At 32.8% G+C, this 25958-nt stretch overlaps 2 protein-coding genes across 2 annotated transcripts in view; both read right to left on the bottom strand.

The window, feature by feature from the left end:
- The window catches only part of LOC143243172 (aminopeptidase N-like), a 39754-nt gene extending 37977 nt beyond the window's left edge, over window positions 1-1777 (bottom strand). Inside the window, exon 1 of the mRNA XM_076486967.1 lies at window positions 1037-1777. Within this exon, the coding sequence (XP_076343082.1) occupies window positions 1037-1671 (635 nt within the window). The 5' untranslated portion in view covers window positions 1672-1777. The remainder of the gene's footprint in view (window positions 1-1036) is intronic.
- A 10039-nt stretch (window positions 1778-11816) lies between these two features.
- LOC143242401 (MKI67 FHA domain-interacting nucleolar phosphoprotein-like) lies at window positions 11817-25565 on the bottom strand. Its single transcript, XM_076485764.1, has 5 exons — window positions 25405-25565; window positions 21879-22016; window positions 17614-17722; window positions 17182-17393; window positions 11817-12245 (listed from the first exon to the last, which is right to left on the bottom strand). Exons 2-5 carry the CDS (start codon window positions 21939-21941, stop codon window positions 12000-12002), a joined length of 630 nt encoding a protein of 209 aa, XP_076341879.1. The 5' UTR covers window positions 21942-22016; window positions 25405-25565; the 3' UTR covers window positions 11817-11999.
- Between the last annotated feature and the right edge of the window lie 393 nt (window positions 25566-25958).

Genomic DNA, 25958 nt, shown 5'->3' with positions numbered 1-25958 from the left:
ATCTACTACAATACTACTGTTTAGCGATCAAACCAACACAAGCATTGACTGTATCTACTACAGTACTACTGTTTAGCGATCAAACCAACACAACTAATGACTGTATCTACTACAGTACTACTGTTTTAACGATCAAACCAACACAACTAATGACTGTATCTACTACAACACTACTGTTTAGCGATCAAACCAACACAACTAATGACTGTATCTACTACAATACTACTGTTTAGCGATCAAACCAACACAACTAATGACTGTATCTACTACAGTACTACTGTTTTAACGATCAAACCAACACAACTAATGACTGTATCTACTACAGTACTACTGTTTTAACGATCAAACCAACACAACTAATGACTGTATCTACTACAACACTACTGTTTAGCGATCAAACCAACACAATCATTGACTGTATCTACTACAATACTACTGTTTTAACGATCAAACCAACACAACTAATGACTGTATCTACTACAACACTACTGTTTAGCGATCAAACCAACACAATCATTGACTGTATCTTCTACAATACTACTGTTTTAACGATCAAACCAACACAACTAATGACTGTATCTACTACAACACTACTGTTTAGCGATCAAACCAACACAATCATTGACTGTATCTTCTACAATACTACTGTTTTAACGATCAAACCAACACAACTAATGATTGTATCTACTACAATACTACTGTTTAGCGATCAAACCAACACAACTAATGACTGTATCTACTACAGTACTAATGTTTTAACGATCAAACCAACACAACTAATGACTGTATCTAGTACAGTACTACTGTTTAACGATTAAACCAACACAAACAGTGACTGTATCCACTACAGTACTACTGTTTAACGATTAAACCAATACAACCAGTGACTGAATCTACTACAATACCACTGTTTTTACAATTAAACTAACACAAACAGTGACTGTATCTACCACAGTACTAATTTTTTAACACAATCTGTTAAACCACAAGTGGCTTTGTTAACCAAAATGTTAGTATATTTAATTAGTTTTCATACCTTGTTTTTCCAGTGCTGTCACGGTAAGAACTTCGGTAAAACCCCACTAACTTGTCGTTCAGATTTCCCCTGAACTTCATGGCTACTTCGTACTGCTCCTGTGACTCTAGGCTGGAGTCCAGGTGTAAGATGAGAAACTCTCTTGTTTCGTCGTAACTGATTTTCTCTATCTTTGGATTCGAGCCACCTCTTCCTCGACGAAGTTGTATGCTGTTGTGATGTATCGTCAGATCTTTGATCTGAACTGTGATATTTTCTGTGGACTGTGTACATAACACTGTGATTTGAACCGATCCATCAAAAGTAAAATTGTCCGGGATGAGAAAGGGTTGTAGCTCCACCTGGTAGTGTATGGGAACGACACTACTTGGTAGAAGAACGTAAGGATACGTTTTTTTCTCGAGCTTTGAGCTTGTTCTGTTGTCGTCTCTTTCTGTTGTTTCACACTTAGGCGCTAAGTAACCTACTAACAAACCGACGATAAATATGGCCAGTAGGAAAAGTATAATAACTATTACTACCGTCTTCGTCTCCACGTACCAGCCCTTCCTTCTGCTGCCAGCTATGGACTCGTCTCTGTTTTCTTTGTCCCTTATGTTCATGTCCAGTCGTTCACGGCTTGATGGAAAATTCATTGCGAAGACACTTCGGTCACTCTACGTGTGCAATGGTTTGTGTTACGCGTGCAATCTGCTCCTAACGCGCTCACCTTGCGTCTGATGTGATGGTGTAAACTCGAGGCAACTTATTCTGTCACGTGAGAGTTGTACGCAAGACACTGCTACCTTGAATCGTTCGTTGTTAAACACTGAACATCTGATTCACGGCTCGTACCAATGAAAGGGGTAATCAGTTTAGTATACGCGAACAGTAACAATGTTATACTGACGATGTTCGAGAATCGAAACACTAAGTGATATAGTCTTGTGTTGTCTTCAGAAATATTTAATTTGGGAAAAGCACATTTGAGAACTGTTAATCATCTCAATAAGACTAGCAATCCTTATGTGATAGTTAAACCTAACTTAAAAACCGTTAACTATCTTATTAAGACTGTTAATCCTCGTGTGACAGTTTAACCTAACTTGAAAACTATTAACCATCTTATTAAGACTAGTAATCCTCGTGTGACAGTTTAACCATATTCAGTCTGGTAATCATTGTGTGACAGTCTAAACAAACTTGAGAACTGTTAACCATCTCAATAAGACTGGTAATCCTCATGTGACAGTTAAACCTAACTTGAAAACTATTAACCATCTTATTAAGACTGTTAATCCTCGTGTGAGAGTTTAATCATATTTAGTCTGGTAATCATTGTGTGACAGTCTAAACAAACTTGAGAAGTGTTAACCATCTTATTAAGACTAGTAATCCTTGTGTGACAGTTTAACTAACTTGAAAATTATTAACCATCTTTTTAAGACTAGTAATCCTTGTGTAACAGTTTAAACAACTTGAAAACTATTAACCATCTTATTAAAACTAGTAATCCTTGTATGACAGTTTAACCAACTTGAAAACAATTAACCATTGTGTAAAGACTAGTAACCTTTGAGTGACAGCTTAACCAAACTTGAGAAGTGTTAACCATCTTATTAAGACTTGTAATTCTTGTGTGACAGTTTAACCAAACTTGAGAAGTGTTAACCATTTTATTAAGTTTTATTACTAATGTGTGACAGTTTATAATGCGCGAACAGTACACATAGAAATATTATCTGAATGATATGAGAGTACTTCAGAGGTAGATCAAGAGAAAACCTTCCACCAGAGGTCTCTATATGTGATCCTTAACTATAACATTCTCCTGTATTCTAATCTATGGAATACATTATTCAGTTCTAAACATTAACTAAACTAAATATTATTAAGTTTAGAATTATCGGTATTTTACTGGTTCGTCTCATAATAAAATAAATCTAAGAAACAAATACATGTATTAACTTTTAAACATACTTCCGTTTTCTCACATATAATATTCGAAGATTGGCTAAAACCTATTATTTATCGTTTAGAGATATTCAAACGTTGAATTAATTAGAGCTAACGGTTAAGTCTGTACATATATATGTAATCAGATACATTAGTTAGCACTAACAGTTAAATCTATCTATACATATAATTAGATATGTTATTGTGTACTCACTTATTCTGGGTGGGGTTCAGTAATATTTACATATTCTAGACCTCAGTAAAACCGTGTTAACAACAAGGATGCAACATAAAAGTGGTATAAGTTTAATCAACTTATGCAACCAACCTAATTATTAACGTTAATATGTTTCCGGGTTCGTTCTTCTTAAAGTTCTATCAGCGTGAACAAGCTAAGCCTACATTAAAAATTATATCGTCTGCATTTATTTATAAGATTACTAGAAAATATTACCCTTCGATATAACTACATAATAAAGTTCTTGTTTGATTGGATTATAACAACTATAGGGATGTACATGTTACACTACTATATGGGTGTACATGTTATACTACTATATGGGTGTACATGTTACACTACTGCACACTATATAAGTATGCATACTGCACTACTATACACTACGTCACCACATCAGTGAACATATTACACTGCTTTAAACTGAACCTGTGTACATATTACACTACTGCACACTACACCAGTGTGCATATTACACTACTGTACACTACATCATTACATTAATGTTCATATTACACTACTGTACACTACATCATTACATTAATGTTCATATTACACTACTGTACACTACATCATTACATTAATGTTCATATTACACTACTGTACACTACATCATTACATTAATGTTCATATTACACTACTGTACACTACATCATTACATTAATGTTCATATTACACTACTGTACACTACATCATTACATTAATGTTCATATTACAATACTGTACACTACATCATTACATTAATGTTCATATTACACTACTGTACACTACATCATTACATTAATGTTCATATTACACTACTGTACACTACATCATTACATTAATGTTCATATTACACTACTGTACACTACATCATTACATTAATGTTCATATTACACTACTGTACACTACATCATTACATTAATGTTCATATTACACTACTGTACACTACATCATTACATTAATGTTCATATTACACTACTGTACACTACATCATTACATTAATGTTCATATTACACTACTGTACACTACATCATTACATTAATGTTCATATTACACTACTGTACACTACATCATTACATTAATGTTCATATTACACTACTGTACACTACATCATTACATTAATGTTCATATTACACTACTGTACTTTTCTTCTCTAATAGTCTTATCGTAATGATAAATACTTATTTTAATTACTTTAGGTTTGTTATATGTTATTTTATTCATATATTAAAGCGTCCTTGAACAATTGTTAAGAACACAGTTATTTTTTAAATATTCATGATCCGAGTTTACTCGAAGATCATAACCGGTTTAAAATGTTTTGAAGTCGAAAAGTAACAAGGTGACCTTTCCTTGTAATCTCTTCTAAGTATCATGAAGTGATAGGGCTCTGGACGAAGATAAAAGTCACATATCTTACAAAACAGAGGTTATGCAATCATGTGGACGAATTATTCTAATTAACAGCTGTGTATACAACATTCTCGAGTGATGAGACTTTAAAATGTGGCTGGAAGTTTTATGGATCGGATTTATGTAATTAACTCTAGGTGTCTGTTCTTATAAACCAAGTATCAAAGTAGTTGAGAAGGCTTTTGCTTGCTAGTTGATAAGCAAATAGCTAACCTGAAGTCTTAGCGTGATAAATCCAAACAGGTTTCTGATTGCAAGATTAATTACACCCTTCTAAAACTGGTTTCTTACTCTCAAAAGTTGTAAAACCAGTGAAAATAAAGTGAATAAGAACAGCAGTTTTACCAGTACTTGTTAACAATGTAATTTCTTCAAGCCCACATTTACCGGTATTTAATAATAATGGCATTACTTTAACTCCAGTTTATCAGTATTTAATAATAATGACATTACTTTAACTCCAGTTTTACCAGTATTTATTAACAATGGCATTACTTTATCTCCAGTTTTACCAGTATTTAATAATAATGACATTACTATAACTCCAGTTTTACCAGTATTTATTAACAATGGCATTACTTTAACTCCAATTTTACCAGTATTTATTAACAATGGCATTACTTTATCTCCAGTTTTACCGGTATTTAATAATAATGGCATTACTTTAACTCCAGTTTATCAGTATTTAATAATAATGACATTACTTTAACTCCAGTTTTACCAGTATTTATTAACAATGGCATTACTTTATCTCCAGTTTTACCAGTATTTAATAATAATGACATTACTATAACTCCAGTTTTACCAGTATTTATTAACAATGGCATTACTTTAACTCCAATTTTACCAGTATTTATTAACAATGGCATTACTTTATCTCCAGTTTTACCAGTATTTATTAACAATGGCATTACTTTAACTCCAATTTTACCAGTATTTATTTACAATGGCATTACTTTAACTCCAGTTTTACCAGTATTTATTTACAATGACATTACTTTATCTCCAGTTTTACCAGTATTTAATAATAATGACATTACTATAACTCCAGTTTTACCAGTATTTATTAACAATGGCATTACTTTAACTCCAATTTTACCAGTATTTATTAACAATGGCATTACTATAACTCCAGTTTTACCAGTATTTATTAACAATGGCATTACTTTAACTCCAATTTTACCAGTATTTATTAACAATGGCATTACTTTATCTCCAGTTTTACCAGTATTTATTAACAATGGCATTACTTTAACTCCAATTTTACCAGTATTTATTTACAATGGCATTACTTTAACTCCAGTTTTACCAGTATTTATTTACAATGACATTACTTTATCTCCAGTTTTACCAGTATTTAATAATAATGACATTACTATAACTCCAGTTTTACCAGTATTTATTAACAATGGCATTACTTTAACTCCAATTTTACCAGTATTTATTAACAATGGCATTACTATAACTCCAGTTTTACCAGTATTTATTAACAATGGCATTACTTTATCTCCAGTTTTACCAGTATTTAATAATAATGACATTACTATAACTCCAGTTTTACCAGTATTTATTAACAATGGCATTACTTTAACTCCAATTTTACCAGTATTTATTAACAATGGCATTACTTTATCTCCAGTTTTACCAGTATTTATTAACAATGGCATTACTTTAACTCCAATTTTACCAGTATTTATTTACAATGGCATTACTTTAACTCCAGTTTTACCAGTATTTATTTACAATGACATTACTTTAACTCCAGTTTTACCAGTATTTATTTACAATGACATTACTTTAACTCCAGTTTTACCAGTATTTATTTACAATGACATTATTTTAACTCCAGTTTTACCAGTATTTATTTACAATGACATTACTTTAACTCCAGTTTTACCAGTATTTATTTACAATGGCATTACTTTAACTCCAGTTTTACCAGTATTTATTTACAATGACATTACTTTAACTCCAGTTTTACCAGTATTTATTAACAATGACATTACTTTAACTCCAGTTTTACTAGTATTTATTAAAAATGATATTACATCAAGTTTAGTTTTACCTGCATTTATGATATGTAAACGAAATAACGACACCTAGTGATGAAAAGTAAAATTAATGAAGATGAGATTAATTTATTCATAGTTTTATTTGCTAGAGATTCTAAGAAATGACTTGTTTGAAAAACAACAATATTTGAAATAAACTTCCGGAAAGAATGATCACTGAGATACAGCGAAGTACATGTGTAGTTTGAGACCGTGTTACAGGTTTCGCCCGATTAACCAACAGCAGTTTTTCTGAGAATACAAAGAACAATTATCTTCTGCAAAAACTGCAAGACGGGTAATATCACAACATACTTAATGTAAGACGGTAAAAACCCATAATTTTTAGTTAAACCACAATTACGTAGATATACAAAGTAACAGTAAATTATCTGGTGTAAACTAAACCACATACGTATTACATCTTACAGTTACGTAGATATACAAAGTAACAGTAAATTATCTGGTGTAAACTAAACCACACACGTATTACATCTTACAGTTACGTAGATACAAAGTAACAGTAAATTATCTGGTGTAAACTAAACCACACACGTATTACATCTTACAGTTACGTAGACATACAAAGTAACAGTAAATTATCTGGTGTAAACTAAACCACACACGTATCACATCTTACAGTTACGTAGATACAAAGTAACAGTAAATTATCTGGTGTAAACTAAACCACACACGTATTACATCTTACAGTTACGTAGATACAAAGTAACAGTAAATTATCTGGTGTAAACTAAACCACACACGTATTACATCTTACAGTTACGTAGACATACAAAGTAACAGTAAATAATCTGGTGTAAACTACACCACACACGTATTACATCTTACAGTTACGTAGATATACAAAGTAACAGTAAATTATCTGGTGTAAACTAAACCACACACGTATTACATCTTACAGTTACGTAGATATACAAAGTAACAGTAAATTATCTGGTGTAAACTAAACCACACACGTATTACATCTTACAGTTACGTAGATATACAAAGTAACAGTAAATTATCTGGTGTAAACTAAACCATACACGTATTACATCTTACAGTTACGTACATACAAAGTAACAGTAAATTATCTGGTGTAAACTAAACCACACACGTATCACATCTTACAGTTACGTAGATACAAAGTAACAGTAAATTATCTGGTGTAAACTAAACCACACACGTATTACATCTTACAGTTACGTAGATATACAAAGTAACAGTAAATTATCTGGTGTAAACTAAACCACACACGTATTACATCTTACAGTTACGTAGATATACAAAGTAACAGTAAATTATCTGGTGTAAACTAAACCACACACGTATCACATCTTACAGTTACGTAGATACAAAGTAACAGTAAATTATCTGGTGTAAACTAAACCACACACGTATTACATCTTACAGTTACGTAGACATACAAAGTAACAGTAAATTATCTGGTGTAAACTACACCACACACGTATTACATCTTACAGTTACGTAGATATACAAAGTAACAGTAAATTATCTGGTGTAAACTAAACCACACACGTATTACATCTTACAGTTACGTAGATATACAAAGTAACAGTAAATTATCTGGTGTAAACTAAACCACACACGTATCACATCTTACAGTTACGTAGATACAAAGTAACAGTAAATTATCTGGTGTAAACTAAACCACACACGTATTACATCTTACAGTTACGTAGATATACAAAGTAACAGTAAATTATCTGGTGTAAACTAAACCACACACGTATTACATCTTACAGTTACGTAGATATACAAAGTAACAGTAAATTATCTGGTGTAAACTACACCACACACGTATTACATCTTACAGTTACGTAGATATACAAAGTAACAGTAAATTATCCGGTGTAAACTAAACCACACACGTATTACATCTTACAGTTACGTAGATATACAAAGTAACAGTAAATTATCTGGTGTAAACTACACCACACACGTATTACATCTTACAGTTACGTAGATATACAAAGTAACAGTAAATTATCTGGTGTAAACTAAGCCACACACGTATTACACCTTACAGTTACGTAGATACAAAGTAACAGTAAATTATCTGGTGTAAACTAAACCACACACGTATCACATCTTACAGTTACGTAGATACAAAGTAACAGTAAATTATCTGTGTTAAGCAACACATTTTACGTGTTACACTTATATTGACTTATTGTTACACGTTACCCTTTGACTAAATGGTAAACTCAAAAGAGTTTTATGCGAAACTTTTGATAATATTTGGACTTATGACCCGGAAACTGATGAAAATGCTTACGTGATTCTCTTCAACCATATTTTGGTTTATTTGAACTTACTTTATACATAATTATACCAGTTAATATGTTTTATTTCCTGGTAGAAGTTGGTGTTTCTTTTATAAATGTATCATTTTGTTAGTTTGAGATCATCTTATATCTCTCAGATGTTTGTCATATCAGTAGATACTGACACTTGTTTATTGTATGTAGTTTTTAACTTTGTGTTTATTTCAGGTACGATGATAGTTTGTGATGTAACAAGTTGATTGTTCAGTTCAGGCAGCGTTCATTCAATCCTTTTCTAAATCTATTATTCTGAAGTGTTCACTGGTTGGTTTTTCGCCGCCCGCGTCGCGCCAAACATGCTCGCCCTCCCAGCCGTGGGGGCGTTATAATGTTACGGTCAATTCCACTATTCGTTGGTAAAAGAGTAGCCCAAGAGTTGGCGGTGGGTGGTGATGACTAGCTGCCTTCCCTCTGATCTTACACTGCTAAATTAGGGACGGCTAGCACAGATAGTTCTCGAGTAGCTTTGTGCGAAATTCCAAAACAAACAAATAAGGAAACAAATGTTATATTCTACCACTGATTACGTGGTAATATATAATTTATATATTATGTCATTTAAGATGACATATTATCTTGTTTTGAAGAATATATTTTGTCTTTAAACAGGAAGAAAATTGCGTATCCATTTGAAAGTTACTCTTAGGTTGACTTGGGGATAAATTGGTCGTAAATTGTTATTGGTTTTACTTTTTAGCTTGATGCTATGGGAACCAGTGATGGCAAAACCAGGGTGATATGACACTTTGGAACGCTGAGGTTAGGACATGTGGTTTTAAACTTTAACATATATTTAAAAATAGTCTTATTAATGAGTGCTAGAGGGAAGGAATTTTTAATAGAATATAAATTTTTTAAATATCAGTAACTACATCATGAAGACAACCATAATACCTGGTAAGTTTGTATGCTCTACGAACTGAAATACTTATTAAATTAGTTTAGTAACAGTCAAATATAAATGTACTGAACTGACAGCAGAGGTCAGGAAAGTTGATTTGTGGTAGTACTTAGCTTCGGGCTGATAACTTCTAGGTGTAAATAAAGGAAGCTTTGATTATTTTGTGTCTTGAAGTCGATATTCCTATGTTTTTAAGTAATTCTGAAACTTTGTGACATTTTTGCTTTCTGAAAGCAATAAAAGTGTCATTAAGGTACCACTTATAAACAAATGTTTTATTATTAAACATAAAATGAGATTCTTTGGTGACAATTTTTAGTAGTTTACTAAATGTATTTTCAGTTAAGCCAATAAATTTATTGTTGTCAGAAACTACTAAATCACAACTTAATTTGACTACATCATCAAATGGAGTGTTTGTGTATAATGACTGAAATAAAATTTCATAGATTTGATGAAACTAGAGAAATCAAAGAAATCTTTAACAGTAAAGTTATTAGTAAACAGAAGTAACAACTTGATTAAAAATACAGCTAGTTTATAACTGTGTTCCTATGTTGGGTATAATGGGTCTGACTGGTACAACTAGTTTAGACAGACCACACACAACAATGCCACTATGTGATCCAACAGGTTTAACCTGGTTCTATACGCGACCGGAAATGTTATTCACTTTAATTCCAATTGGGTCTTTGAAATTTATTTTCTCTCTTTTGGGTGGAATCTTTTATCTATGACTGTAGTCATTTAAGATGATACACACAGACTTTATGAAGGTGGTCTTTGTTTGTTGAGAATGACACCACCACCATTTAAGATGATACAGACCTTATGAAGGTGGTCTTTGTTGAGAATGACACCACCACCATTTCCTCTGTCAGGATTTCAGAGCTCTACATTGTTTAAAAGTTTCAGATTATCAGCTGTTTCATCGTTGGACAGGTTTATTTTTATGTTTGTTTTTTAATTAATAAGTATGGAACCCACAAAACGCTACACCTCTTTTTTTGTGTGACAGAATTATCAACAGTGCACCCGTTTTCAGTCCAAATCAGTAGCAGTTTACACTGGTTAGTAATTTCTTCAAAATTTACAAAAAATTAGTATAACCGATTTTTTTAGGAGTTTAAACCACGTTTCTCAGAGTTGTTTAAAACATGATCTGAGAGATTATGTACAAGTTCAGATGGGTTCTCAGAAAACATAGTTCCAGTCTATTTTTGGCTTGTGCAGCGTGTTTAATTGGATCAGTAATTTCTGCCTATTTTGAGTATTAATGGATTATTTTAAGATAAAGATGTTAGAAACAAACGATCCAATTAATTTGTTGTTTACGTTTTTCTACCAGTAATTCTTTACTTTATTCTGTGGTGTTATTTATAAAACCTCAAGTTGATGTTGGAAACTTTGAAATGAAAGAATTTATAACATAAGGAAAAAGTTTTCGATTTTTTAAAAAACTGAATTAGTTCTTTAGATATTTTATGGGCACTCTTTCAGAATGCCTGTATAATTTTAATGTACAAATGTCATAAAGGTTTACCATGATAGTTGTGGCAAATAGATGTTTAGGAAATCTGATATTTAGAATGAACACAAAAACAAAAGTCAGAATCCGTATAAGTAGATCACTTAAGACTATTACTATTACTAAAACTAGAGTATTACTTATGGAAGGAAAGTAAAATCTGACAGTTCCTAATTGGGGGGCTTACGGTATAACAACCTGTTCGCTTCTGAGTTTTAAAAGCTAAATGTTGATTGAAATAAAAACAGCCTTGTTCTGGAGATTATATTATTTTTGTATCATAAATAACAAGTTTTAGCAAAAGATTAACTTATTAGATGTAACGCCATAATCCGATGTTAGCCCTAAATACATGATTATGGAGTTAACTCATTCCACAAGAACAGAGAATGGTCAAAAATAAGATTTATTGATGATTGCTACATAATAAATTTCTTTGTTGTTAGCATCTTGGAGACAGATTTCTTGGTCACAGATATTGCCTTCTGTTTAATATTTAATTGTCTATTCTTTTGTGTTCTGTGTCGAACCTTCTCTGCCTTAATCATGTCACTAAATAATTCCTTATCACTAGACGATAGTGTTTTTTTTAGAACTAAATGCTTTGATTTTCTTTGAAGTTTCTGTAGTGTCGTTAACTTGGCTGTTTTTAATTTTCTTGGTTTTGATTACATTCGGAGGTGTTCGGAAATAGATTTCGTCCTCACTGCTGTCAACCTCAATAACATCAGTATTCTTATCTTCCTGAATATTTGACTGAACACGATCTGATGTTGATAGGTCATTTTGTACTTTTGACGTTGGTCTTCTAGGAAGCTGTTAGACATAGAGAAAAAGAAACTTAAAAGTGCTTTTCATTTGAATATCCACTTATTTATCATGACACATTTTCTGTTGAGATTACAATTAGGACTCTCCTAATTAGCACAGTTGCAGCTGGTTTTAAAACTCAAAATCCCTTGATCAGCACAGTTGCTGATGGTTTTAACACTCAAAATCCCCTGATCAGCACAGTTGCTGCTGGTTTTAACACTCAAAATCCCCTGATCAGCACAGTTGCAGCTGGTTTTAACACTCAAAATCCCCTGATCAGCACAGTTGCTGCTGGTTTTAACACTCAAAATCCCCTGATCAGCACAGTTGCTCCTGGTCTTAAAACTCAAAATCCCCTGATCAGTACAGTTGCTGCTGGTTTTAACACTCAAAATCCCCTGTTCAGCACAGTTGCAACTGATTTTAAAACTCAAAATATTGTGATTAGCACAGTTACTGCTGGTTTTACCATTAGAATAATTTATGCTAGTTTGCTTGCTGTTAAGCTCAAAGCTTTACAATTGGTTATCCAAGTTGTGTTCTTCACAGGTACAGAGACTTGATTTTTAGTGAGATAAATTCTACCACTGAACAATATGGGACAAAGTTTCTGATGCATATCGAGAATCCCCTGACAAACATTTTATGACTAAAAATGCCCTGATAATCAGAGCTTCTGCTGATTTACAACTAGAGCTCTGAGAGAAATAATTCCTACCAAGAGAATAACAGATTATTAAGATGACTAGGTATCAACTATTTCAATGAAGGTAAATTTATAATATCTATGATAAAGTCTCCTAGGAAAGTTTAAAGTCTCTTCTTCAGATTATATAGTTACAAATTAAGCTGCACCTTTTTCACACTTGCATTACTATAAAAGTTTCATTAAACACACAAATCCTAAGTCTACACAGAGATAAGTAAACCACTTCAGATAAATAATCAACCTTACCACCACAGTCAGTATCTTGTGTTAGTGGTGAAAAGAGTATATAAATTCTGAACCACCAAGAATGTGCACGTGTTAATTTTGGGGTAGCTTGTACTATTATTTTCGAGGTTCAAACCCTTGATCTACTTCTTATCAACGTATTGTTCACTCATTTTCACATCACTGGGGTTACACGAACCAGAAGTCTCCATATACCCCCACCCAAGACTTAACTATAGTGTCAGCAAGCTTGTTCTTGCTAATACCAACATGGCCAGGCATCCAGAAAAACTGGATATTAAAGGAAGATGAACAAAACTAAACTAGCCTTTCTTGAATTTTTACAAGAACAGGGCTAGAACTAATGCTAAGCAATTCCAGGGCCAACAGAAGGCTAAAAGAGTTAGTATAAATAGTACAAACAGTGAACTGCTTATCTGCTACATGATAAAGGGCAAGAGAAATAGCAAACATCTTGGAAGTGAACACAGAAATTGCAGATAGTATCCTATGAATAACCATTAAGCCACAACAAACTGTGGCAAATCCCACAAAGTCACTTGATTTTGAACCACATATATAAATAGAAGTGAAGGATGGTTCGAAAGGTGTTTAGTAAAGAGAAGACTGTACTTCCAATCAGGAGTACCCAACTTTCTCAGATAATTCAATGAAAGGTCACAGGTGAGGATGTTAATAATACATGGCAGGATGGGTTGTTTATTGGAAACAGCAAAGTCATTCAACAAATGGCAAACCGTCTATTCTGAAAGAGCACATCTCCCTGAGGAGGGGCTACACAACCCCAGGTGGGATATGTTGTGGTAAGGATTGAAGTTTGATAGCATACTACAGAGAAAGTTGGAAATGGAAGAGGGTAAGGGGAAGTTCATGGAACTCAGTGTACAACTCTGGACTGGAGAAGTGTGGAAAGTGCCCATGCAAAGCTGAAGCCCCAGGTGTTGAATGAGGTTCAGCATCTTCAAGGATTAGGTTCTAGTGGAACCAGAAGCCCATAGTCCAGTTTGGACTGAATTAGGGCACAAAAGATCTTGAACACAGAATACCAATCCACTCCCCATGAGGTTGCAGATAGAACATGGAGAATGTTCAGGGCCCTCACACACTTGACACACAGCTGCTTGATTTGAGGAATTAAAGTCAGCTTATGGTTAAAGATGAAAAACAAGAACTTTACGTCGAGAACCATGGGAAGAAAAACATCACTGAGATGGAGCTTGAGATGAGGATGACAAAAATGCATGGTCATCTTGGAAAAGTCAAAGACAAAACTGTTTGCTGTGGTGTTAACACTGATCTTGCTTGATACTGAAAAGGTTGACACTTAAGCCACATCCCTGAAGGACTCGAAGGTCTTGAGTGAAAGAATGTGAAAGGGTTGAATTCACGTGGAGCAAGAGAGGCAGGAGACAGGTGTCACGTCATCTCATAGTGAACATCATCAGGCCTGACAAGAGCAAACTCTAGTTCCACCAATGTAAAGGGACAATTACAGTTGTAGAAACGATCAGCCCAAAGAAAAGAGACAATTGCTCTGCCTGGGACTTGATAGCCAAGAAAGCAGTGGAAGAAACAAAAGTACTGGAAAGACTAAAAAAGCTCTTGATAAGAGTGTCAGTAATACTCTGGGCATCAGCAACTTCCTAGCCATTGAAGAGCAAAATGGAAAGTGAACATACCTGCCACTACCCTTCCAAATCTTATCCCATATGACTTTGGAACTAATGACAGAAGTTATGAAAATAATCCAAGATTCCTTTTGGTTTTGATGCCTGACTTTCCACACATGGGTATGAGCCTGCTGGAATACAATGCAATTTGAAAGAATGGGATACCTGCAAAAGATATCCCAGACCAATTTCTAAGCCTTCTATACCTGCTGACAAGCTGAAGACCAGTGCAGACAAGGATACCATGGGTTACGGTTTGAGATACAGAATGAACAGCCACTTGAAAAATGTAATCAGTTACTGTTTCCATGCAGTCATTAACAGATGGTAGATTGATGACAATGGGATCAATTTCTGAGAGAAAGGTAATAGCAAGCCAATTGGTGTGATCCAAGTTTCACCGTAGCACTCAACTTGAGTAGCATCAACTTCAGCTAATATCTTTCTAAATTATAGGAAAGCATATGGGGGTGTTAACAACCCAAAAGGAATTGTCTTAAACAGAAAAATCTGACTTCTCAGAAAGAATATGAAAAGAGGACAGACAGAAAAGTAAGTAAGCAAGTCAGAAAAAAAACTGATCAAAGAGAAAAAACAGTCCATAAACTTGAAGAAGGAATTCATGGGATTGATGCTTGAAGAAAGTGGAATGTGGACATGGCAACTGGGTTATATGTAACACAAAACTGTGACAGAGGGAGTTTCAACATTGTGGACATGGCAACTGGGTTATATGTAACACAAAACTGAGACAGAGGGAGTTTCAACATTGTGGACATGGCAACTGGGTTATATGTAACACAAAACTGAGACAGAGGGAGTCTCAACATTGTGGAGGACATGGCAACTGGGTTATATGTAACACAAAACTGAGACAGAGGGAGTCTCAACATTGTGGAGGACAACTGGGTTATATGTAACACAAAACTGAGACAGAGGGAGTCTCAACATTGTGGACATGGCAACTGGGTTATATGTAACACAAAACTGAGACAGAGGGAGTTTCAACATTGTGGACATGGCAACTGGGTTATATGTAACACAAAACTGAGACAGAGGGAGTCTCAACATTGTGGAGGACATGGCAACTGGGTTATATGTAACACAAAACTGAGACAGAGGGAGTCTCAACATTGTGGAGGACAACTGGGTTATATGTAACACAAAACTGAGACAGAGGGAGTCTCAACATTGTGGACATGGCAACTGGGTTATATGTAACACAAAACTGAGACAGAGGGAGTTTCAACATTGTGGACATGGCAACTGGGTTATATGTAACACAAAACTGAGACAGAGGGAGTCTCAACATTGTGGAGGACATAACAAGTGGGTTATAACACAAACCTGAGACAGAAAAGAATTAAAGTTACTGTGAATATCAGAGAAGAGGGAAAGAGAAAGCTCAAGATTGAACATTAATGTAAACCAGCTGAAACAACGGGATGAAAGAAAAATATCAAGTACTTGAGACATTAGAGTGGTGAAGGATGAAGTAAGGGTTACCTCATCGGGGAAAGAAGAGCCAAACACAAAGATAGCAATGGGAAGAATTGGTACAAATCATCCAAATATGTAGCAGGTTCACAGACAGTCAAACTGACAAAAAGAAGTTCAACAGAATCAACTTCCTGATTCACAGTGAATCTGCTCAATGTCAGAGTGTTTCTGATTGACAACAGGAAACAAACAAACAGTTTGGAGATTCCAGCAATTTGTATACTTTTGTTCATGTTTCTTTCTTTAAGGTCAAGAAAAGTAAGCAAAGAAATAATAATAATTTAAATGTTAACAGAAAATTACAGGTAACAAGTGTAACCTAAGAGTTGCATAGTTCTTCATGAGAAAGAACACAAATGAACAGTGCAACAAAGAGGAACAAAACAAGCTTTTGATGTACTCAAACCACTGAAGTGGACTATTGTGCTAGGACTATGTTCCCTTCCTTATTGACTACAGCCATGTGCAGTTCTCATTATTATCTGTAGTTCAATCAAAGACCTCTTGCTTTCCAAGTTATTTTCAGCAGTGGCATGAGGTATTTGGTATTTGTTCTGTAGAGGAGCAGCGTGTTCCGAATCACACATTTTAAGACGTACGTCTACATTCTTACGTGATGTTCTGTACAAGCATGTGATGTGCACCTCATGCTGGTTAAAATATCTACTTCTCCAAAAACACTTTCCTATGTCTAAATATTCACACCATATATCATATTTAGTAAGTCTTGCACTCAGAATATATGAAAAATTCATAACATATAAACACTGGTATATAAACAATTATAATACAAAGTAAAATGAATGTATCGCACTCTGAGGTCAAAATCAAATGTAACTCCTAGCTCCGCCAGTCTGGCCTGGGTTTTCTTGATCCTTCGGGCTCGTTTCACCAGATTCTTCCTCTCCTTCTCAGGACATTTCCACTTATTCTGATGAAACATTGTAACAGACTTAGCAAGATGTATTTTTTTCCTTGCACCCTTAAAGGTTAATGGGTGAACCATTTCTGGTGGAATAAACTTACCTGTAAAAGAAGACAACATATAAACATGGGTTTCATTATGAAAGGTTCTTGTAAAAAGGATACAAAATGAAATTGAAATTTTTTCGAACGTACAGAAACATCTATAAGAAAGTCAATACATTTACTGAGAAACCTTGTCTGTAAATATCTATGTTCAGTTATGACAGATGTCATATCAAACTTATAAAAACAAAGTTTTTGTCTCAAGTGTAAAACTTACACTTCATCAGTTGGTCAAACATCAGATAGTTGTTCATGGTCTCTGCAACAATCTTTGCAACTTCATCACACTGAAATTCAATATAAGCATAGCCTCGACTTCCTCCTGTCTGAAAACATTTAATCAATAAAAGTTTATTTCCATCACTAAATAAAACAGCACAGTAGAATTGTCCTGAGGAGAAACTAATCAAAATTGTTGCTTTAAAGATTTAATGTTAGTTCAGAAAAATGGACTTACTAAAAATTACAGTCAAATTTCTGTGAGCCTGCTAAAAGAAATTAGATCATTTAGTGAAATGTAATAAATAAAAACATGAACCCAATATGGATATCTTATTTTAGTAACTTCTACTAAGGACATTAGATGTTGTCTGGACAAACAAAAGGAGGTAATAATAGTCTCAAAAAATTTTGGATTATCTAAGAAAATCACATTACTAAAGGATGGAAGAAAGATTCATGAAGTACCTTACAGATCAGAGCTAGAGGTCATTTCTTTCACTCAACAATATTGAGAAATACATAATTAGTGACAGTACTAAACTCTTACGTATGATATGAGGGAGAGAGATTAAGATAAAATATGATATGAGGGAGGGAGACTGATAGGATAAAATATGATATGAGGAGGGAGACTGATAGGATAAAATATGATATGAGGGAGGGAGACTGATAGGATAAAATATGATATGAGGGAGATTGATAGGATAAAATATGATATGGGTGAGAGAGATTGATAGGATAAAATATGATATGGGTGAGAGAGATTGATAGGATAAAATATGATATGAAGAAGGGAGATTGACAGGATAAAATATGATATGAGGAAGGAGACTGATAGGATAAAATATGATATGAGGGAAGGAGATTGATAGGATAAAATATGATATGAGGAGGAGACTGATAGGATAAAAAATATGATATGAGAGACTGATAGAAAAATATGATATGAGGAAGGAAGTGATAGGATAAAATGCGATATGAGGGAGAGAGATTGATTGGATAAAATATGATATGAGGAAGGGAGACTGCTAGGATAAAATATGATATGAGGAAGGGAGACTGATAGGATAAAATATGATATGAGAGATTGACAGGATAAAATATGATATGAGGAAGGGAGATTGACAGGATAAAATATAATATGAGGAAGGGAAATTGATAGGATAAAATATGATATGAGGGAAAGAGAGTGATAGGATAAAATGTGATATGAGGGAAAGAGATTGATAGGATGAAATGTGATATGAGGGAGAGAGATGATAGAGACAAAATGTAATCTGAGAGAGGACTGATAGACAAAAAATATAATATGAGGAGATTGATAGAGATAAAATATGATATGAGGAGAGAGACCGATAGAGATAAAATATAATATGAGGGAGAGAGATTAAGATAAAATATGATATGAGGAAGGGAGACTGATAGGATAAAATATGATATGAGGGAGATTGATAGGATAAAATATGATATGAGGGAGAGAGACTGATAGGATAAAATATAATATGAGGGAGAGAGATTAAGATAAAATATGATATGAGGAAGGGAGACTGATAGGATAAAATATGATATGAGGGAGAGAGACTGATAGGATAAAATATGATATGAGGGAGAGAGACTGATAGGATAAAATGTGATATGAGGGAGAGAGATTAAGATAAAATATGATATGAGGGAGATTGATAGGATAAAGGCCTCTGATTTCTTTGTGTCATATAATGAAGATAACAGAACAAGTTTTAACATCTGGAACAGACGGGCTAGGCTGTGAGTAAGGCAGTTTTATTTTTCACACAAAGATAATTAACTTATTGAATAAATTACCATATCCAGTAAAGTAGGACAAGACTTTAGAGCAGTTTAAGAAGAGAATCAATCACTACCCAAATGTGTTTAACATGTTTACTTTTCTCAATGGCAGACATGCAGAGACTATCATGAAGGACCAATTGTACACTTGTTGTCCACAGGCTATATTATAATTTCTATGAAAATACACAGACCTACATCATTTTAATGTAACCTAAGACACATTATAAAAGATAACAAAACCAGTTTTTATTCTAGTGACATGTAATGGTTATTTGACTTCTATTTGTGTATTTTTCCTGAACATACTGTACAAATAATGGAACACTGAAGGATAACTTGTTCAATATAGTTCTACATTAACAGGTTAAACATAACATGGCATTCTGCCACAGATGCCAGTCACCTGCAGAGTGGCTTAGAGAATCTTCAGCCATGTTATACTGATGTTACATTTCTCACAAGAAATGAATTCATTATCAGTAATTGAAGTCAACAACTAGTGTTCCTGTATCAATTACTGTTCCATACTTAAATATATGTATCTAGGACCAACCTAATATCCAAAGCTGGTCAAACCAAGTGATATTTCATTGGAAGAGTAGCCAATTCACAAAAAAATACATTTTAACCTTCACCACTCGAAACATAACATAATTAATTAGCTACACTGGCCACAAGGTTGATATAAATCTTAACTCTAAGTATATAACTTTCTCTAATAGGTTTCCCGTTCAATAATCTTTGTTTTACAGTTCATGGGCATTTATCACTGACTTCTGGTTAAAGTAAAATAATCTACATAGATCAGAACTGATCAACTAATGAATACATCTTATACCATTATTAATTACAATGATTAGAATGATCAGAACTAAAACTGACCCACTAATGAATACATCTTATACCATTATTAATTACAATGATTAGAATGATCAGAACTAAAACTGATCAACTAATGAATACATCTTATACTATTATTAATTACAATTATTAGAATGATCAGAACTAAAATTGATCCACTAATGAATACATCTTATACCATTATTAATTACAATGATTAGAATGATCAGAACTAAAACTGATCAACTAACGAATACATCTTATACCATTATTAATTACAATGATTAGAATGATCAGAACTAAAACTGATCAACTAATGAATACATCTTATACCATTATTAATTACAATGATTAGAATGATCAGAACTAAAACTGATCCACTAATGAATACATCTTATACCATTATTAATTACAATGATTAGAATGATCAGAACTAAAACTGATCAATTAATGAATACATCTTATACCATTATTAATTACAATGATTAGAATGATCAGAACTAAAACTGATCAACTAATGAATACATCTTATACCATTATTAATTACAATGATTAGAATGATCAGAACTAAAACTGATCCACTAATGAATACATCTTATACCATTATTAATTACAATGATTAGAATGATCAGAACTAAAACTGATCCACTAATGAATACATCTTATACCATTATTGATTAGAATGATCAGAACTAAAATTGATCAACTAATGAATACATCTTATACCATTATTAATTACAATGATTAGAATGATCAGAACTAAAACTGATCAACTAATGAACATATCTTATACCATTATTAATTACAATGATTAGAATGATCAGAACTAAAACTGATCCACTAATGAATACATCTTATACCATTATTAATTACAATGATTAGAATGATCAGAACTAAAACTGATCAACTAATGAATACATCTTATACCATTATTAATTACAATGATTAGAATGATCAGAACTAAAACTGATCAACTAATGAACATATCTTATACCATTATTAATTACAATGATTAGAATGATCAGAACTAAAACTGATCAACTAATGAACATATCTTATACCATTATTAATTACAATGATTAGAATGATCAGAACTAAAACTGATCAACTAATGAACATATGTTATACCATTATTAATTACAATGATTAGAATGATCAGAACTAAAACTGCTCAACTAATGAACATATCTTATACCATTATTAATTACAATGATTAGAATGATCAGAACTAAAACTGATCAACTAATGAACACATCTTATACCATTATTAATTACAATGATTAGAATGATCAGAACTAAAACTGATCAACTAATGAACACATCTTATACCATTATTAATTACAATGATTAGAATGATCAGAACTAAAACTGATCAACTAATGAACATATCTTATACCATTATTAATTACAATGAATCAATTTATCAGTTCATTACCTTTCGTATAAGTGATATTTTTAGAAGAATTCCCAACAAGATCTCATCCTTTAACTACTTAAGTTAGTCATAAGTCCATATTCTAAGCTAAAATAGAAAAATAACCTTTATATATTTAACCTCAATAGGTCAACTGGTCTACAGTAAGCTGCATAATTAACAAAAATAACATTTACTTTTTTACTTCTTCCAAGTCGAAGGTTTTTAATTTTTCCAAACTGAGAAAAGTACTTGTACATTTCATTTTCATAAAAGCCATGAGGAATATGTTTCAGGTAGACAACACCAGGGACCAGAACATCCTCTTGTCTCTGCTGTTGGGAAAGAAAAAATCAAACTGTTTGTAACTGAGATCATTTGATCACAAATATCCAAACCTTTAGCTATCTCTCAAGTAACTAATCAACTATTTATAAAGTTAGGCTAAATGCCAAGCTGTGACTGCTCTCACAATGTCCAGATAGGAAATAACACTGAAATAAGGGCATGTCACTTGTAGATCTAATACTGTACTGTGTCCATCATTAATATAAACAAACTTTCTACATTCAGATTACATTCTGATATGGAAGAGAAATAAAAAAGGTCAAGTGACTATCATTATTTTAATACATTTGAAAACAGGATAAGTGAAGTTATTAACACAAAAGTTAAGTAATCCAGAGAACAAACTTCAAAACTATTTAAAACTAATTGATTATATGAATTTAAGTTGATAATGAGTTAACTGGACATTATTAGTTCAGCATATCACCATGATGTTAAGACTTGCAATCTGTTCTGTGTTATAACTTAGCTGAAGTATAACATTCCTATTATTTTATCAGTCTTTAAAACAAAATAATCTCACGATCAAGAGACAGATGAGAGATAATGTAGAAAAGTTGAGCTCTTAAAATTATTACAACTTGTAGTAAACAAGAATAACTAGATGTAGTAAAACTGGTAAATAAATAAAAGACAGTCAAAGTTTGAACTTAAGAGTCAAGTAGTGTAAATTTTACCAATGTTAAAATAGACATAGGACGTGTAACAGGCTTACGTGTACTTCAACTTACTGGATATATCATAAAACAGCATAAATATATTGTTTTAATCAATAAATACAATCTAAATACTAGTTTGTTGTCTCTCAATGTTTTAACTATTATGTATTTGAACACAAATTCATTGGTTTAAATTCAGACTAGAGTAAGTTATCAAATAACTCAACCTCAACATATTAACATTATGTATACGTCAAAGTAGAGACAAGTTATTGCCATTTCTAATAATTAAGTTATATTTTAAAGTTCTGTATAATTAAAGGAAAGACCTGAAACTATCAATTAAAGTGGAGACAAGAAATAAAAGAATCATAGACTAGGAAGTGGTAAGATTTCAGGAAGAGCTTCTTACATGAAAGGAATACATCAGCTAACAAGAACTTTCAGAAACTTAAGAGTACTTTTAGGGTTAAAAGTAGTGAATTTAGTTATAACAAGCCTATTCTGTTTTAACACCTTGACTTCTGCAGATGAGGAACTATTGGAGGAAAGAAAACAAAATGATCAGAGAAGGATGTGGATTATAAGTAGGTTAAAGGTGGCAAGGCATGAAGTCTGTGGGGTAAATAGGGAAAAAAGAATTACATTATACTATCCTGGGGCACAGGTGGAGGATATAACTGACAGATATAGTTAAGGGAGATACAGTTTTCATAATGAATGTAGGGGTTAACAACTTACAGAAAGGTAGGTCTGAGGAACCAATTAATAAGTACATTGGGTTGATAAAGGCATTTAAAGGAAAAGGCACAACATAATTTTGTGTGGGATACTGCCAATGGGAATCAAGTTATAAGTGTGTCACTAGGACTAAATACTAGGCTGAGGTTAATAAGGATGACCAAACTGACTGGTTGGATCGGTTCAATGGAAGAAGAGAGCACATTAGAATGGATGGTTTACATTTAAATAAGGTAGAGGCTGACTTGTTTACAGGGCTATTAACCTAACTGTAAGGGAAGTTTTAAACAAAGGCTAGACATTGGTGAGAGACAGGATAAACTAAATTCACAAAGAATTAGGGGCAGAGTAAAGTTTAATATAGGAAATAGTAATACAGTTAGGCTTAAGTGTCACTATTGTAATGCCAGAAGAAATAAAATAGATGACTGTAGAACATTGGTAAGAATGGAGGATTTTCCTATAAATGGAATAACTGAAATATTGTTACACAAAGTTGATTTTGATGAAAAAATTTCTTTGAAATACAAGGTTACAGGCTATTTAATAGAGTATTAAAGATAGGAGTTGTTGTATGTGTAACATGCTAGTTACATCCTGTTGAAGTTAGAATATAAAGATAGGAGTGGTTGTATGTGTAACATGCTAATTACATCCTGTTGAAGTTAAAATATTAAGAATAATAGTAAGAGACTGAATCCATTTGGATTTCTATTGGTGGATGTAAAAAAGAGTAAAGAGTTTATTACAGATCACCAAATGACAGTAACAAAATTAGTGTTAGAAACTTTAGGACTTCAAGATTGACAGATCACCAAATGACAGTAACAAAATTAGTGTTAGAAACTTCAGCCCTACACAGAGTTGACAACTTTAATATTTCAAGAAATGTCACAAGATATTTAACACATCCTAAAAACAAAATATACATCCAAGTTGGCTAAGTTTACCTGATAAAATAAGAATTCCAATATTACATGTTACACTCTGGCATGATTCATATAAAAAAAACATCTTGAAAATAACCTGTACCATGACATGAGCATACAAAATTAATAGTCTGCATATCACGACTTGTTGGAAATGAAATACAATGTTATTCATAAACTAGAATCATAGAAAACCATTTACCTTTGATAACAAATAAGATGGTAACATTTGGAGACTAATATATGCACTGTTGTGGTGTAAAAGAGTACATTATATATACACCAACTTCCAATACGGCATTGTTTTGTATTAGACTGTTCTGTTTTTAGTGCTCAGGGAATGGGTATTGGAGAGAAAATTTTATTCTGAAATTTCTGTCATCTGGTGAGATGTAACCTCTTTGAGGGAAAATAGTAATGTCAAAATATTAACAGAACTCAACCCTATTTTCATTAACACATACTTTTATTAACACCTCATTGTCGACAACTGGAGTAAGCAAGGAAGAAACTAGGCAAGCAAATACTGTTGAGATTCTGAAGAAATATCAAAATATTTTAAATGAATAATTTTATTCAAAAATAAAGTGCACAAGCAACACATTCCTGTGCAGACTACATATTACAGACTAGCTTTTGACTTCTGTCAACAGGTTGTAGAAACAAAGAGATTTTTATATTGTCATTAAGCAAAGTAAAACACAATTATCTCATATGTTATTAGAGGGGGGCACAAACAAAAATACTGACATAGTAGAAATAGAAGTCACCTTCAGCTAAATAAAACAACCTTGTTTTTTTTTGTAACACTACGGTAAAGAATTGGCCTTTATATGTGGTAGATGTTGCTAATATGAGAGTTGATATATTTGATTGACGAGAATTTGCTTTATTTTCAAGTCTATTATGAAAGATAGGACGGCCAGGATTGACCAACAGCTCCCTTGTTTTAAAATTATGTGCGTGTGTGTGTATATGATACATAACTAAGCCTACATAAAGTACATTATTAAGTTAATAATGCAATAACAATATAATGAGCTTACCTTTTTCTGAAAAGCTTTAATATCGCTCTCAAACGACTTTTGCTCTTCTGGATTTAAAGCCAGGAGCTCTCTTAAGCTTTAGTTGTCATTTTCTAAAATTTGAGTTAGACTTAACCTAAGTTACTTAAGCTATCACTCTGGAATAATGAGCATGGAAAAGAGCGCCCCCTATTAAAACTAAATATTTATTGAGACGTAAATTATAGCTTTTTTTTTTTCTCTCTCTCTCTCTAAATTCTGTTGTCATGAATTTAATAATATTGAAATAGGTTATTTTATAAACGAGAAAAATTATATAAATTGGACAAAATAAAAAAGAAAGTTTATATCAAACAGTACATTTGGTCATTATATACGGCGTCATAAAATAATATGAGGATAGTTCTAAGTATTATGTATTTCAGTTTTATCTGTTATATTTCACAACGTAACTTTCACTACCAATAAGTCGGGCGTGGCCTGATAATAGTGTGTTTGGAATGTGGATCAGAAAGCTTATGGTTCATGGACCGTTTCAACAAAACTTGTTTCGCATGTTAGGGCTGTGTTTGCAC

Source organism: Tachypleus tridentatus, unplaced genomic scaffold (genome assembly GCF_004210375.1).
Source record: "Tachypleus tridentatus isolate NWPU-2018 unplaced genomic scaffold, ASM421037v1 Hic_cluster_2, whole genome shotgun sequence".
NCBI classification, from domain to species: Eukaryota; Metazoa; Arthropoda; class Merostomata; order Xiphosura; family Limulidae; genus Tachypleus; species Tachypleus tridentatus.
This window is presented reverse-complemented; position numbering and strand designations above follow the sequence as displayed.

Bases quoted from the DNA above. Each gene is read 5' to 3' on its own strand.
- LOC143242401 (XM_076485764.1), bottom strand. From the start codon at position 21,941: ATGTACAAGTACTTTTCTCAGTTTGGAAAAATTAAAAACCTTCGACTT. The intron at 17,394-17,613 runs GTAAGTTTTACA...CTTCTTTTACAG, and splicing joins GTTTGACCAACTGATGAAGT to GTAAGTTTATTCCACCAGAA. The intron at 12,246-17,181 runs GTGCGATACATT...TATGTCTAACAG, and splicing joins CATTTGATTTTGACCTCAGA to CTTCCTAGAAGACCAACGTC.